Source organism: Alnus glutinosa, chromosome 1 (assembly GCF_958979055.1).
Source record: "Alnus glutinosa chromosome 1, dhAlnGlut1.1, whole genome shotgun sequence".
Taxonomy (NCBI): domain Eukaryota; kingdom Viridiplantae; phylum Streptophyta; class Magnoliopsida; order Fagales; family Betulaceae; genus Alnus; species Alnus glutinosa.
This window is the reverse complement of record NC_084886.1, coordinates 48,488,704-48,503,228: the sequence shown is the minus strand read 5'-3', so window position 1 is coordinate 48,503,228 and position 14,525 is coordinate 48,488,704. Positions and strand designations below refer to the sequence as shown.

Sequence of the window (14,525 nt, the reverse complement as noted above, 5' to 3'; positions counted from 1 at the left end):
CCATAATAGGATTTTAAATCACGACTTTGAATTCTTAAATTTTCCTTTTTTCTGAGAAAAAATATAAGAATGAAAACTTGGGCTTCTTCTAAAGTGTGGAATGTCATAGTCGATTGAAATTCCCTGTAAATGCCTGTAATATTTGGGGTATTGCAGAGCTTGCGATTTGTCAAATTGTGACCATTCATTGTAAATAAACCGCCTACAAACTGTCAATGTCAACAATTTAGGTTAAAAACCAAAATATTTAGTGGATGAGATAAACTCCGACCAAAAAAGATAAAAATTGAAGCACCTCCACTGCTCAAATATAGAAACTTCAACTCACATCTTTTATCTTCAATATCAAATCTCACGAATGTTTATCTTCATACCATATTGAATTACGTGAAATGAGTGACGATTTTCTGACCCAAAACAAGTATTTTAAGACTGGAAATGCACCTTTTGTAAGGTGTCTATCACAACCAATCCCCAAATGGAAAAGGTAAATGCACTTAATGAGTCCCAATCAGAACAAAACCCAATGCTATCAAATCTCAAATGAACTACAGTATTTTTACAACAATGAAACTAATCACAATGTTTCATAAAGCAGCAAAATAGACATTGATAAATAATAAATGCACTTCAGATGTTCATAGAGATAGACCTCACAGAAAAACATGAAGGGGCACATCAAATCCTTATTTTGCTAAATATTAGGTGCATGAAAGTATATCATTACACCATGATTCTGTCAGAGAAAAAAAAAACAATATGGCACCATGTCACAAGCATCCCCTAGGGACTCATCACAGCAGATCGAAAGGTTGCAGAATAATCACCTTCAGACTCCTAGTGATGGTGATCCTGAACATAGCGTAGACCACAATACTTGCAGATAGCTGGCTCGCTCAGGTCAAGGCATATGAACTCGATTGGATGCCCAAGTGCAGGATTGCTGTCTGCAACCAGGAACAAGTAAATCCCTTATAAATCATATCCATTATTAAGTAATGAATTGACTTGGTCATGGAACAGAGAATCCACATATAGCTTCCTCAGTGAAAATGTGTAAGACAAACAACTAAAACAATCAGAGTACAAGCTAACCTCCTTCACAAGCAACAATTCTGCCCTCAACCTTGATGGGTGGAACTTCGTTGATCAACTCCATTGGGGACTTCTTACTTGTATCCTATAAATAATAAAAGTGAAATGAATATCCATATGCTCCACAGAAAATGTTTTTAAAACCTTCCAGCAAATTTCCCATGTGGGAGTAATCAAAAAGTTCTAACCTTCGAAAGGACTTGAAGACAGAGCAAGCATGTTCATACATAGAGGTATAGCAACAAAGAAAGAGATGGAATAAAAGAGAAGAAATTTTTTGGAACTCAACATGTTTAAACGTAAAGGAAACGAAGATTATATGAATAAATTGGGGGGGGGGGGGGGGGGGGGGGGGGGGGGGGGGGGGGTGGAAGAGGAAGTCCACATTTGAAAGAATTTTCATTGCGAGCATTGGGGAAAAATCGAGTAATCTAATTTTCAAATTCTGCAAAGGTAATCTAACTTAAAAAAAAAATAAAAAAAAAAAATTGTATTTTTTTTCCTGTTAAGTATAGGATCATCAAACTTACAATAATAGGATAACAATGGGGAAGTTACTTAAATATAGTAGGCCTCATCGATAACATTTGAGAACTTACACATGTACTGCCATTCAACAATTTAAATTTGCAAAGAAATTCACCAACTTATAATTGAAATCTTATTATCAAATCTTGAAATCTTCCATAGGCCAGTAGTTCCTTATTATCAAATCTTGAATCTTTCTGTAGGGTTCTCTCTCTTGAAATCTTTCTCTAGGATTTTTTTTTTCTCACATAAATTCAAGCTAGAATCAGATTCCCAAAGAAAAAAGCCAAGATGATTAGTGAATCAGCAAAGAAGAACCAGTGAAAACCATAATACCAACAGAACAAAATATTCAAAAACAACAACTATAAGCAACAAAATTGTGCAAGACTCAAGCACTATACTACGCATGTCTTGAATCGGTCAAGAGGAAGAAACTTGTAATATCATACCATTAAAATGATTTATTAAAATAGCATACTCAAGTAGTTAATTAAAAAGCCAATTACAGGAATATTTAGAGTCTTATGGCATGTGCAAGATGCACATATAGGTGATGCCCAGTGTGCAGAAGTTTGGAAATGTCTAATTGTCTTAATAAGAATCTTCGGAAACATTTTGAGTTCAATTTTGAATCTTCCTATGGTTGACCACAGATCAAGACATCCGAAATTTGTCATAACTGGTCTGCCATTTTTTTTTTTTGATAAGCAATCCATTGTCATTAAGAAGCACAAAGGGGTGCAATCCTAGTATACAGGGAGTATATATTTTCATCTAATAAAAAATGGTTTTTAAATTAATTTTATTTATAGTTCAAAATTATTTTTGATAATTAATCGTTTTAATTGATATAATTAATATCAAGAGAAACATCCAATTAGGGAAAAGAAGAAGGCATAAACTGGTCTACCATTTATAATGATGATCTATGGTGGGGCAACAGCCCAACATGAAGGATTACATCACTTTTTCACATAAAATGGTGGGATCAATTTTAAATACAAGCCAGTTAAATGAATCAACAAAAAGATCTGGCCATCATTTGAATTTTGCATAATTCAGTGTCCCAAATGATTTACATCTATACTACTCAATAAAATACCATCACCATGAAATTTGAATTGAGCCACTCATAAATATTACTGCTATCTCATAATTCTCTAAAGATACAAAATCACAACACTACAGAATTACATTTTAATTTTCTAATCAAACCCACATCGAACCTCCCTAAATGGATCCAAACCCCAATAACATGGCTCTCAAGGACAGCAGGCAAGAGACAACCCAATGGGTAATGCAAGACACATTGTTTTCTCATATATTCTTGGCGACACCGTTTGTTCGTTGTTTTATAGACATCTAAGTCTACCATCCAAAACTGCCAGCTACATCAAGACTACCTGATAAACCAGTAGAATCTGATTAAAAAGTGGTTCGCAAGCTTCCTCTGTTCGCCAAATTAATCATTCAAACTCTGGAAAAATATCACATAGATTTTGGTATTTTTAGCTTAGAGATATATTCCTCAATTAGTCAATAATCCACTCAGACCAGTCTATATTGCCAAACTATCTCCAAAAATTTTAGCTTAAAATGTTCTCGGCCGACCAAGCCAAAGTACCACCTCGGTAATAACGAATAGAGAGAAGAAAAAAAAATGATAATAAATTGACAAAACGAGAATACAATTTTCGGTTAATAAATTGTAGGTATTGGTAATGGGGAATTAGAAGGTACCTGCATCCATTTGGCGGTGTGGTTGCCGACTTGGACCCTGACGAGGCTGAGATTTCTGGCCGTTGATGGAGAATTCGCCGATCTAATTAGGGTTTTGAACAGACTCGACGCCATTCCCAGAGAGAGAGAGAGAAACCAGTGGTATCTGTATAGTCAGAGAGAGAGAACGGGGGACTACGATCAGGAAATGCTAGTTGCAAGCTGAGTGGGCTTGTTCTTGGGCTTACTTCAAGGCCCACAAAAACACCAGACCCACGGTTAACGAGTCCCAACCAATTCTAAACACGTGTAATCCGTGTCACCGTCACGCATGCATTGGACTGGACCATGAAGAAATGGTTCTAAAATTGAGAAAATTCTTTATCTTATTATTATTATTATTGGTAAGATTAAGTTTCATTGGCTAAATGTATGTAATACATATATACATACAGGGTGGAGGATCCCAATAAAGTCTCAAGAACAGTCCGGTTGATACAATGTCAGATAAATTCTTATCTTCTTCTTTTTCTTTTCTTTTTTCTTTTTTATTATCTATATATAAAAATAAAAAAAAAAAATAAAAATAAAAAAAGAAGAAGAAGATTGGTTGTATATAGGCACATCTGCAGCTGTAGCAAAAGGAGGTACCCTAAGGGCTAAGGGTTGTTGTATCAGAAAAGATTGCATTGAGATCAACTAACTTAAAATTGATGTTAAAAAACTTCACTTTGAAGTCTCTTGAGTCACTATTACAACAAAAAATAAACAAAATTTAAGAAAAAATAGAATTAGAAATTTGGGCTAACATTCCAAATGCCTTTTGGCATAGAAAAAATCATGTTGTCCAATTACTTTATTAATCAAATTTTAATGACAAAAACTAGATCTATTTAAATGAATCAAGAATTATTAGAATATTGCAAAAAAGAAATCCAGGATTTACTACAAAAGGGACTAATAAGAAAAAGCAAATCTCCTTGGAATTGTTCAGTCTTTTATGTTCAGAAAAACGCTGAATTAGAAAAATGAGCTCCTAGATTAGTCATAAATTATAAACCACTAAATATAACTTTAAAATGGATAAGATGTCCAATTCTTAATAAAAATGATTTACTTTCAAGATTATATGATGCTACTATATTTTCAAAATTTGATATGAAAAGTGGATTTTGACAAATCCAAATTGATTAGAAAGATATAAAACTACTTTTACGGTGCCTATCAAGGAAGGACCCCAAGGGATTATTAGGCAAAAAAAATAGTGCAACAAGAGCGGTTATATGCAACAGGACCTTAATTTGGGAGGTTGATTTGCTGTTAGGAGTCTAGGATTTGTGAGCTTAGAGTTTAATGTTGGCGGCACAGTTATAGCTTTTAAGAATGGCTACTGAAGCTTTGATTTGATTGATACGTCTTGTATTTAAATTTTGGAACACCCACATTTGCTTTTATTTCCAAAAAAATCCTAGTAGTTGCATGCAAATGCAAGGAGTCAATGACAATTATTAACAAAAGAGAAGGAAAATAAATTTGCAATTTCAAAACGTGGGATTTAAAAAAATATTAATTTCAGATTCTGAGAAGAGTTTAATACACTCAGATACACTAGGTCATACAGATCTGCAAAGAGGGAAAAGGTTGTCCGTGCAAGGAAATTGTACAAAGGCCATTAGCCACAGAAATTGCAAGCTCACTTGCCAAGTTCCCATGATAATTAACCAAGAACATTTCATAGTCAGACACACGAGACGAGCTCTTTGCCACTCTAACATGAGAAGGATTAGCAACACAACAGTCTCAGACGACCATCATCCCACTGCTGCTCCTTGCTACTACAAAAACTGCTCAGCCGTACTCATGATAAACCCGTATGCTTCCGCATACTTGCCGCTGTCTTTGAACAGGTGGATGCCTTCTTCAAAATGTCAGTGGTGCATGTAATCTCCGAGCAAGGTCCAATAACATGCAAGATCAGGACTTGAAGCCAGTGGAGAATAGTTCCATGTATATCCTTTCAGCTTCATGCCGCCAAATTTCGGGTTCCATACAACAAACAAGATGGACGTTTAAGTAATGATGGCCCTCCCAGCAAGACTGCCAAGTTGCCCTACTCACTGAACATAGATTTCCTGGTCAAAGTGTCATCAAGCCACCAATTTGAAGTCTTCATGCAACAGAAACTCTATGCCACTTGATCAAAGAGGATTAACAATATAACAGTCCTGAACCATTTGCCACATACTGCTAATATGCAACCATGTTACATTTGTTCACCATAGTCGTTTAGACAATAATTTGGCATCTCCCTCAAATTTGAGTCTTGATAGGCTAGAGGAACTCTTTGCTATTCAATCGAGGCAGGGACCATTGCCAATAAATTGACTTAATCAATGGCACTGCCGATATACAAATGTGGCATTTGTTTGTAACCCTGTTCCACTACCAAATACCTGAACCTCTCTCAATCTCTTTGCTCTACTCCTTAACAATATGAGGGCCTATTACTATTATGTTAGGGTGTTTTAAGCTTCCATCCAACTTCAAGGTCTTTAAGGATTGGGATCCCTAAACTGTTCATCGAATTTAACACACCTTCAGCTTTGAGATCCCTTCCTGCAGACTTGTAAAAAAGCACAACTGCACTCATAATGAACCGGTCTTCTTGCACAGACTCAAAAATTCGTTCAAAAAATTTGATGCCTTCTTCCACATGTCCATAGTCCATGTAACCTCTCAACATAGTCCGATTGCATGCAAGGTCAGGATATAAACCAGCTGTGAGAAGCTTTTTATAAACCTTTTCGGCTTCCCCTATCAGACCTGCTTTTGCAAAAGCAGAGAGTAAGAGGTTAAAGTGAGCACAAGAAGGAGAAACGCCTCTTTTTTGCATAGAATCAATGATTTCCTCGGCTTCTGAGTAGTTCAAACTCTCAGTGTAAGCCCGAATGAGGGAAAGGTAGGTGAAGGAGTCGGGCGAGTAACCATCTCTCTGCATGGCTTGAAAAAGTTTATCTGCTTCATGATGGAGTCCTGCAGTAGCATATACATTGATCATAATATTGTAGCTGACCTGCATTTCCCCAGCAAAGAAAAGAAATAAGCACTTTACTTTATATGTGTACTTTTCTCACAAATTTTGTGAGGGCAAAGACAAATTATTGCAGACAACATTTCATGTAACTGTTCAAGTGTTCAACCAATTGATTAAATTGACCAGTTCAAAATGGAAGAGGGGGTCATTGGTAGACCAAATGCATATATGACCTTAAAGAGTGTCTGCTAGCATTGTAAGCAACCAAAAATGATAAATGGCAAAAGTGGAGGGTATGGTCCCAGATAAATATTGTTGTCGCCAATTGGAAATGCTGACATTTTTCAAATTAAGAAAAAGCATTCTAGAAGCTATATATATATATAGAGAGAGAGAGAGAGAGAGAGAGAGAGAGAGATAGAGAGTACATCATGTATCTCCAATCAATGTCAAATAAGATTACAAACAGACTGAACAGTGAATTGGAGTCATGGTATTAAGGAACATTATGACATACCTCACCCTATAAAACTATAAAATCATTTTACCAGCAATACATATCCTTTTGGTTTCTTCTCTAACTACCAATAATGTGCTATTTAGATCTCTTTTTAATCATGATCTCATAAGTTTGGACAATATATACGACATATGTGCATACCATTCCAGGTTTTATCCCTTCTTCCAGCATTTTGGTGAATAACTGGGCAGCTTCATGCCTCTTACCTACAAAGAGGATAAATTTATGAGGTTTGGCAGTATCGCAACCTTTTATTCTATAGATTAAAGGAGAGAAGGGAAAAATAAAAATACAAAGAATCCGCCATATGTCATTACAAATACAATTCTAGACACATTCAGCACCTACTCTAACAATCAGAATTTTAAACATCCTGACTTATCTTATTTTTCCAGTATCTGTGCATCTCACAAACTATTAACCAGCACCAAAGGTACTGGAATCAGCATCACTTTATTCATGTTCTTCTCACCATGAACTAAACCAATATAAGTATTGCAATTCAAGAGTAATGAAGTTTCTTTTGACACATTAACAATGTCCAAAATTTTCTTTCTTTTCTTTTTTTCATTTTTCCCTTCAAAACGGAGTTAGAAGTAGAACTATACCAGCCTTCCCATAATAGCTAATCAAATTCATGTATGCCTTTTCATCCAAAGATAAACCAAAGCTTCGAGCTGCATTGAACATCTCTACAGCCCTATCCAACTTCCGACCCCGTCCATACACACTGCACACATAGTTAACCAGTATGAACTGCTACATGTCACTGGTATGATGCATATAGACCTTCTTGTTGAGTTACTTTCCATATAAACAAAAGAACATTGAACTCGTACCTGATCATGGTGTTATATGTCTGAATTGATGGAGAAATTCCCAAGGAAAGCATCCGATCATAGATGCTAGATGCAAAATGCAACTTACCTACAAAATGAAGTTTATGGCTCAATGCAAGCGTTATTCCGCATATGTTGCTTTTAAAAATAATTTAAATGATTTATATATACCTGATTCTAGCATGGCCTTGATAAAGGTATTGTATGCCACAGTATCAAGCTCCGAGCTGCCTTCAAGACTCTCACGGATAATATTTTCTGCCTCTCGATGTTTGCCTGCCGATGGATAACTGTTATCACTAACTGAAATTGCCACAAGAATAACTGCAAAGGAAACCAAGCACTGGATGCCACACCCTATTCTCCTAATTATTTAGTCATTGTATGTCCTTTAATATGATGGTTGAAATTTGATTTCAAATAAAATGAGCTGTTCAAGAAACGGAAAAGTTGGTATACAGTCCTAACAGGCACTTCAGATTGTCAATAGAGGCCAGTGCTTTTTGCTGAACTGTCGTAGATATTAATTACAATTTTGGGGAATTTTTTGATCTGGCAACTGGCCCTTCAATTCAACAAGGTACAATTTCAAAGAGCTGATATAAGCTAAGCTCTGCTGGAAGTCTATCATTTGTATCTCTACAGTTGCTATAAAGTACAAGTTTATGCAGAAACAGGTATTAACTGCTTACATTTGATTGATAAAAGCATTCTTATTAAGATAAGTTTTCTAGAATATATAGAAATAAAGCTATATATAATTTTGAACCCAAATGCATAACATGTGCAGTAGTTTGTGAGAGTGCATCCCTCCTTCTAGATAAGCGTTTTTCTTATATATTTCATGTGTACTTGAGTTGCGCTTTGCACTTTTAATAATATTTTGATTACTTATAAAAATAAAATAAATAAGTTTGTGAGAGTGCATCATCCATGGAACATCCATGAGTTTTGCACATTATTGGAGGCTCTTTTATCTGATTGCTCCAAAGTATACTGAGAAAGGAACAAACTAGTAGTTAGTTGGCTAAGTTTTCCGCTCATACCACTATTTGTCAAAGCGTTCACAACTATGCTGATGGCGACGGCATCCAGATCATGCCCTTCCTCAGCAACCTGTCTGTAAAGCGAGTATGCCTCCTCAGGTTTGCCACATTTGGAATATGCATCAATCATTGACTTATATATTAATTTCTCATTTGAAGAAGAATCTGCAACTGCTGCAAAGACTTCCTGGGCTTTTTTCAGATTGTGTTGCTTTGCATATAAACTAATCAAAGAAGCAATTGTGGTAGCCTCCAGTCTGCAGCCAAGCTTGGTCAATTGATCAGTAAGAGTTTCTGCTTTAATTGTATCACCTGCGTAGAAATCAATCTCAACCATACTTCAATTCTTGCATAACATGGATTAAAAATCATAAAGCTTTTACTCATAGGGACTTGCATAAAATAATTAAAATTTATCCTTAAAACAAAACATTAAATATGAGTTACTTGCCTTCTCTAGCAAAGTTGTTAATGAGCTTATTCGCAGCTGACAAGCCACCAGCAGTCTCAAGCAACAATTTCAGTATTTCTTCTGTTTTCTTGAAATTTCGGTCTGCCAAATACAAATTCAGCATCAGCCCAAGAGCCATTTTGTCACGCTGGTCAAAGGACGAATCTTTTTCATCAAGTTGCTCATCTCCCCTATGGTTACATACAGTTCTAAAACATGTTTGAATGAACCAATTATCCTTGAACGATTTATCAGTACCCAACTTTTCTATTAGCTGCTCAGCATCTCCTATCATTCCCTCCTTGCAATACACTTTCATAACCATCTTGTAAAGCTCTTCATCAAAATCTACTTTATCTTTCCTTATTCGAGCAATAAAATGCTTGGCCTTATCCACCAAGTCCAGTCTTACATACAAATTGAGCATATCATTACAAGAACCAGCATCAGGAAGTCCAGTCTTGGATAGAGACTCAAATGTGACTTCAGCAGAATTCAAATCTTGCTTCATAACATAACATTGCAACAAGACAATATAAGCAAATCTCGAGAACCAAATGTTTCTGGACTTCATTAGCTCAATAATTTTAAGAGATTTCTCAACATTCCCTGAATTGAGATGGACTTGTGCCATCGTCAAATATGTTTTCTCATCACTAAGGAGGCCCAAACGCTCAGTCTCTTCGAATGTCTTTTGGGCATCCTCATAAAGACCAAGTTTTCCATATATTCTTATGAGCAAACCATAGATTACTTCATCAGCTGCAATTTTTTTTCTTTCCATTTCCAAAAAGAGAGAAAGAGCTTTAGAATAATCCTCATTTTTGTAATGCAACGTTAAAAGTGAAGCACAGGTGTAGTTACTTGGAACTATTCGCCGGGATCTCATGTCCTCGTACAATCTTAAGGCTTCATCTCGGTTACCACTTTTGCTACTTAAACTAATAAGTAGGCTATACGTAACCTCCTCTGGAACAAACCCGCCATTCTTCATCTCAGCAAAAGTCCTGAAAGCCTCCTCATGAAGACCTTCTTTAACAAGTGAGTTGATGACTACTGAATAAGTAAAATTATTGGGTGCAACCCCTTTATCCACCATTTGCCTCCAAACCTCTATGACCTTTCCATGAAGTGATTTCTTCTGCAAGGAGGACAGCATGAAATTGAAAACCGAAACAGAGAGTACAATTCCCCTTTCTTGTACAGCAGAAAAAAATGACAGCATAGCCTTATGACGTCCCCATCTGGCATACGTACAGAGCATGGTACCACAAGCAACTTCGTCAGCCTCACATCCTGCTTCAAGCATCTCCAAGAAGGTCTCTTCAGCCAACTTGATCTTTCCAACTTGCCCATATATTCGCAGGATAATTGTGTAGACAATAACGCTAGGGCGATAGCTTAACTGTTCGAGCGCAAATCTATCATTACACTACATTAATCTCCATGCTTTGGAAGAAAAAAATTCGAAAAGCATCGAGTTTCAGCTATTCATGACAGTGAACCATTAATTTAAGACCACCCATTGCTATAAAACCACTGCATATTCGATTGGAGAAATTGACACAAACAAAACCACAAAATAACCAAAAAATCCCAAATAACTCACCCACCAAGCAAAAAAAAAAAAACAGATGCTTCTATTTCAAATCCAATACATGTTGGATTGAATAAATAAACACAAATGAAACGTATGAGTAAATTCAATACAACAGTTACATTATCACCAAAAGGGAGTAATTCACCAAGACTACCTGCAACTTTAAAGAGTCAAAGGCCCACTGAAAAGAAACCCCTCACAAACCAGCCCACCAAGCAAAATAATTCCTAAACAAAAATGGCAAAAGTTGCTTTTCCAAAAACTCACAAAAACCCAGATATGAAATTCACCAAATCCAACCAAAATTATTATTAACTTTCCCGAAAAATCCAAGCAATGACCAACCTGAAGTTTCATCCAAGCAAAGAAGTCCCTGGCCTGCCTCCACCCCCTCTGCTCCTTCAACACCGTACACATCTCCCTATAACTCAGCTTCCCCACGAACGACGCCATCACCTGCCTCATATCGTACCCGCCCTCAGCCTTCTCTGCCAGAGCCCTCACCTGCCGTATCGCCGCCACCACGTGCCGCCCGTACAAGTGCCCATTCCGGTCGTCCTGGAGGTACTGAACCATCTGCTCCGGGCTGCGCTTGATCCACCTGGGCGTCTGGACGCGCGGGCCCTGGTTCTTGCGCAGCTGGCTGAGGTAGCTGGCCTTGGCCTTGATTATGCGTCGCGCGTTGTCGTCGGAGAGCGGGTTCTTGGAATTCTTCGACCGGGGCTTGGGCTTGCTTGGGTCGTTGCCGTCGCTGAGGGACCAGGGGTCCGGGGTGACCGAGGAGTGAATGGGGATTCTGGGTTTTGTTGAGGGCGGGTTTGGAGAAGGCAGGAGTGGGGTGGTGGTGAGAAGGAAGGAGGATTTGAGGGCGTCCATCTCTTCCCTTGTGCTTGTGCTGGTGCTGGTTGTGCGTTTGGTCCGCGGGAAAGTTTAAACTTTCTCGAGAAAGTCTTGTTAGTTCAAAGGAGTTTCATGGAGATAGTGAAGAAGTTCCACTGCTTTCAGTTTTGAGAAGCAAAAACGCATTTCACATATCCACTGAATTATTTTAGGGAGGATAATTGATAAATATCCCGTACTGATCTATCCTTGCATTGGAGGCGGCCACTGTCAAGTTCACAAGAGTTCACATTCCCCCGATTGCAGTAAAATCACTACTAAATTTTGAATGAATTAATTATAATTTTTGCTGTAATATCGTAAAATAAGTACTTTTAATTAAAGAGTTTGTATAACATTTCTTAATATAAAGATGAATATAAATTTTATTTTTAGAACGAAATATCTTATGGTCCGTTTGGGTGTTGAATATTTTGAATAAGAATAATATTCCAAATTTATTTACGGATTTCGAAACAATAAAAATGTGTTTGGATATCGAATAGAAATCGAATTTTTTTTAAATTTGTGTGTTGGGTGTTGAATTTTTGATATTGGAAAAAAAAATGTTTTTTAATGGTAGGAAATAATTGGATTGTATGAAAAGTTGTGTATTGATTGGTGTTAAATTTATGGGCCCCGATTCATATACAACCAGAGCACAACTATTGTACAACCCCAAGGCACTGTCACAGACTCACAGTGTCCCACCCCAATGTGCATTAGGGTTGTGCAATAGTTGTGCTAAAGTTGTATTTTTAGCATTATCCTAAATTTATTAAAAGAATAATGATTCAATGCCACCTAAATATACAACTTTTCACCACCTTGCCTATGTGGCAAGGTGGTCCCCCACTATTTTTTGAGTTTTTTTATTTTTTAAAACTAAATTAAAGTGGGGGACCACCTTGCCATATAGACAAGGTGGTGAAAAATTGTATATTTAGGTGGTAGTGAATCATTACTCTTATTAAAATAGGCCACCCCTTCCCTTTTTTTTCTTTTTTCTTTTTTTCTTTTAAAAAAAATAAGTTTATTTATTTATTTTTAATAAATTAATGACAAATAATCATGCCATTTGAATATTGACATTTGAATATTTAAATTCGGGTTTGATGCGGGATTTCGGGTTTTTGAATAAACCCGATTAGAATATTTAATAAAATTCGAACCAAACAGTCCTAGTGTTTCATTGTTTAAAGATCACAAGCATAAAACTATTATATCACAAAGCATAAAACTCTGCAAAATCATAAACACGTGCTATGAGGTTACATAGTCATAGATACAAACAAAATTCTTATAATAAAATGTTATCTATAACTTTCATCTTTTGCTAACGCATATACAAAAATAGTTAAATAACATATCTACTTTGAACAAATTAGATCTAAGATAATGGTAGCCAAATATCCTAGAATAATTTATTTAAACCGGTTGTGAGAGATAACTCTTCACATCCGATTAACATTTATCTCATAAATTGCCCATTAGAGCATATTTAAAGAAAATAAAACTATTATTCAAAGCAAAAATACAATCAGCAAATAGCAGCACCGGGCATAAAGGAAATGAACGACACAACACGGAGGTGTATAGAGAGATGCATAGCAAAGAGGCCTCTTATCAAGTCAGAGAATACCTACAAACAAAATAAAAAACCAAAATATGAGGAGAAGAGTAGGACGGAGAGTAGAAAAAGAAAATGAGAGAATGATCAAGCAGTCATCTTCTCACATCTGTTTTTTGAGAAGTGAAGTTTAGGGCCAACGCAATCTTCTATTTGTTAGCTTGGTGTTGGAAATTGGAGTCAACATTATTGATAAAATGAGATAATTATCATGAATGCTCGGCCCACTTAACCATTTTTTTTTCTATAATTAGCGCGTCTAAAAACTTTTTAATGCAATTTACTGTAGAATAAGAGAAATTGCTGGTAGATATACGCAAAAGATAAAAGGTTAAACCGCATTCTCTTGTCATTCTCTTATACAACTTTTTAAAAATTGACTATTAGATCTGTATAATCCACATGAATGAAAGTGCCATATAAATTCAATAGTTAGTTTTTTATTAAAAAATTTGTACAAAAAAAGGACAAATAGTAGTTCTCATATACAACAATGGAATATTTAAAAATAGCTATATCAAAGTTTGCCTGAACAGATGCTGGCTAAATTGATTTCTTCCAAGCCATGACATAGGCTCTTGGGGAAGAAGCAACCCATTTCAAAGTTTTGGAAACTTCAGTGCAAATGTCATTGTGAACAAGATTGTTCCTTGCCAGCCAAAGTTGGTCCATAGTAACAGCAGCATGGATTTGAAATTCATGAATTTCACACTATGGGAATGGCTAGCATAAAATTATCAAAGTCATATCACTTTTTAATAATAAAAATAAAATAAAAGTCTTACGTATAACATTACTCGGGAACGGAGACTAGGACACTAAGGAAACTTTAATGGGCTGACTTCAGAAAACATAAGAGACCAAAGGCCATCTCAAGTTGTACCAAATAATTATTGCAAAGGGACAATCCAACAGTATAAGTTAGAATGGATGCTGGAGGCCCATTGCAGATTGGGCAGCTCCACTGCTCCTGTACCCTTGAGGAAATAAATTTGGAAAGGCAACTGATTCTCCAAAGAATAGAGTTTCAAAGTGATTCTCCAATGAGGATGTTTTTGCCTCGAGACTAACTATTATCCTTTTGAGCTGTGTGTGTTCAAAATGTAGGTAATTCTTGTATGTGTTCCGGCAAAACTAATTTTAGAGATCATCAATAAAGTAGAAAATAGCACGATAGAAAA

General features: G+C 36.2%; 2 protein-coding genes across 5 annotated transcripts; both read right to left on the bottom strand.

Moving 5' to 3' along the window:
• Window positions 1-514: 514 nt before the first annotated feature.
• On the bottom strand, window positions 515-3,538 carry LOC133854934 (NADH dehydrogenase [ubiquinone] iron-sulfur protein 6, mitochondrial). Its single transcript, XM_062291221.1, has 3 exons — window positions 3,367-3,538; window positions 1,096-1,180; window positions 515-947 (listed from the first exon to the last, which is right to left on the bottom strand). Exons 1-3 carry the CDS (start codon window positions 3,478-3,480, stop codon window positions 838-840), a joined length of 309 nt encoding a protein of 102 aa, XP_062147205.1. The 5' UTR covers window positions 3,481-3,538; the 3' UTR covers window positions 515-837.
• Window positions 3,539-4,864: 1,326 nt separating this feature from the next.
• On the bottom strand, window positions 4,865-11,886 carry LOC133854914 (pentatricopeptide repeat-containing protein At5g27270). Of its 4 annotated transcripts, none has more exons than XM_062291189.1 (8): window positions 11,181-11,885; window positions 9,236-10,640; window positions 8,785-9,096; window positions 7,910-8,014; window positions 7,739-7,826; window positions 7,508-7,629; window positions 7,041-7,105; window positions 4,865-6,418 (listed from the first exon to the last, which is right to left on the bottom strand). In XM_062291189.1, the coding sequence occupies exons 1-8, from the start codon at window positions 11,709-11,711 to the stop codon at window positions 5,861-5,863; spliced, it is 3,186 nt and encodes a 1,061-aa protein (XP_062147173.1). In that variant the 5' UTR covers window positions 11,712-11,885; the 3' UTR covers window positions 4,865-5,860. The 4 variants fall into 4 exon arrangements, 3 of the variants coding, with proteins under 3 accessions (XP_062147173.1, XP_062147190.1, XP_062147181.1); XM_062291206.1 differs by having other exon boundaries at window positions 9,236-10,656; window positions 11,181-11,322; XM_062291197.1 differs by having other exon boundaries at window positions 6,125-6,378; window positions 11,181-11,886.
• Window positions 11,887-14,525: the final 2,639 nt, after the last annotated feature.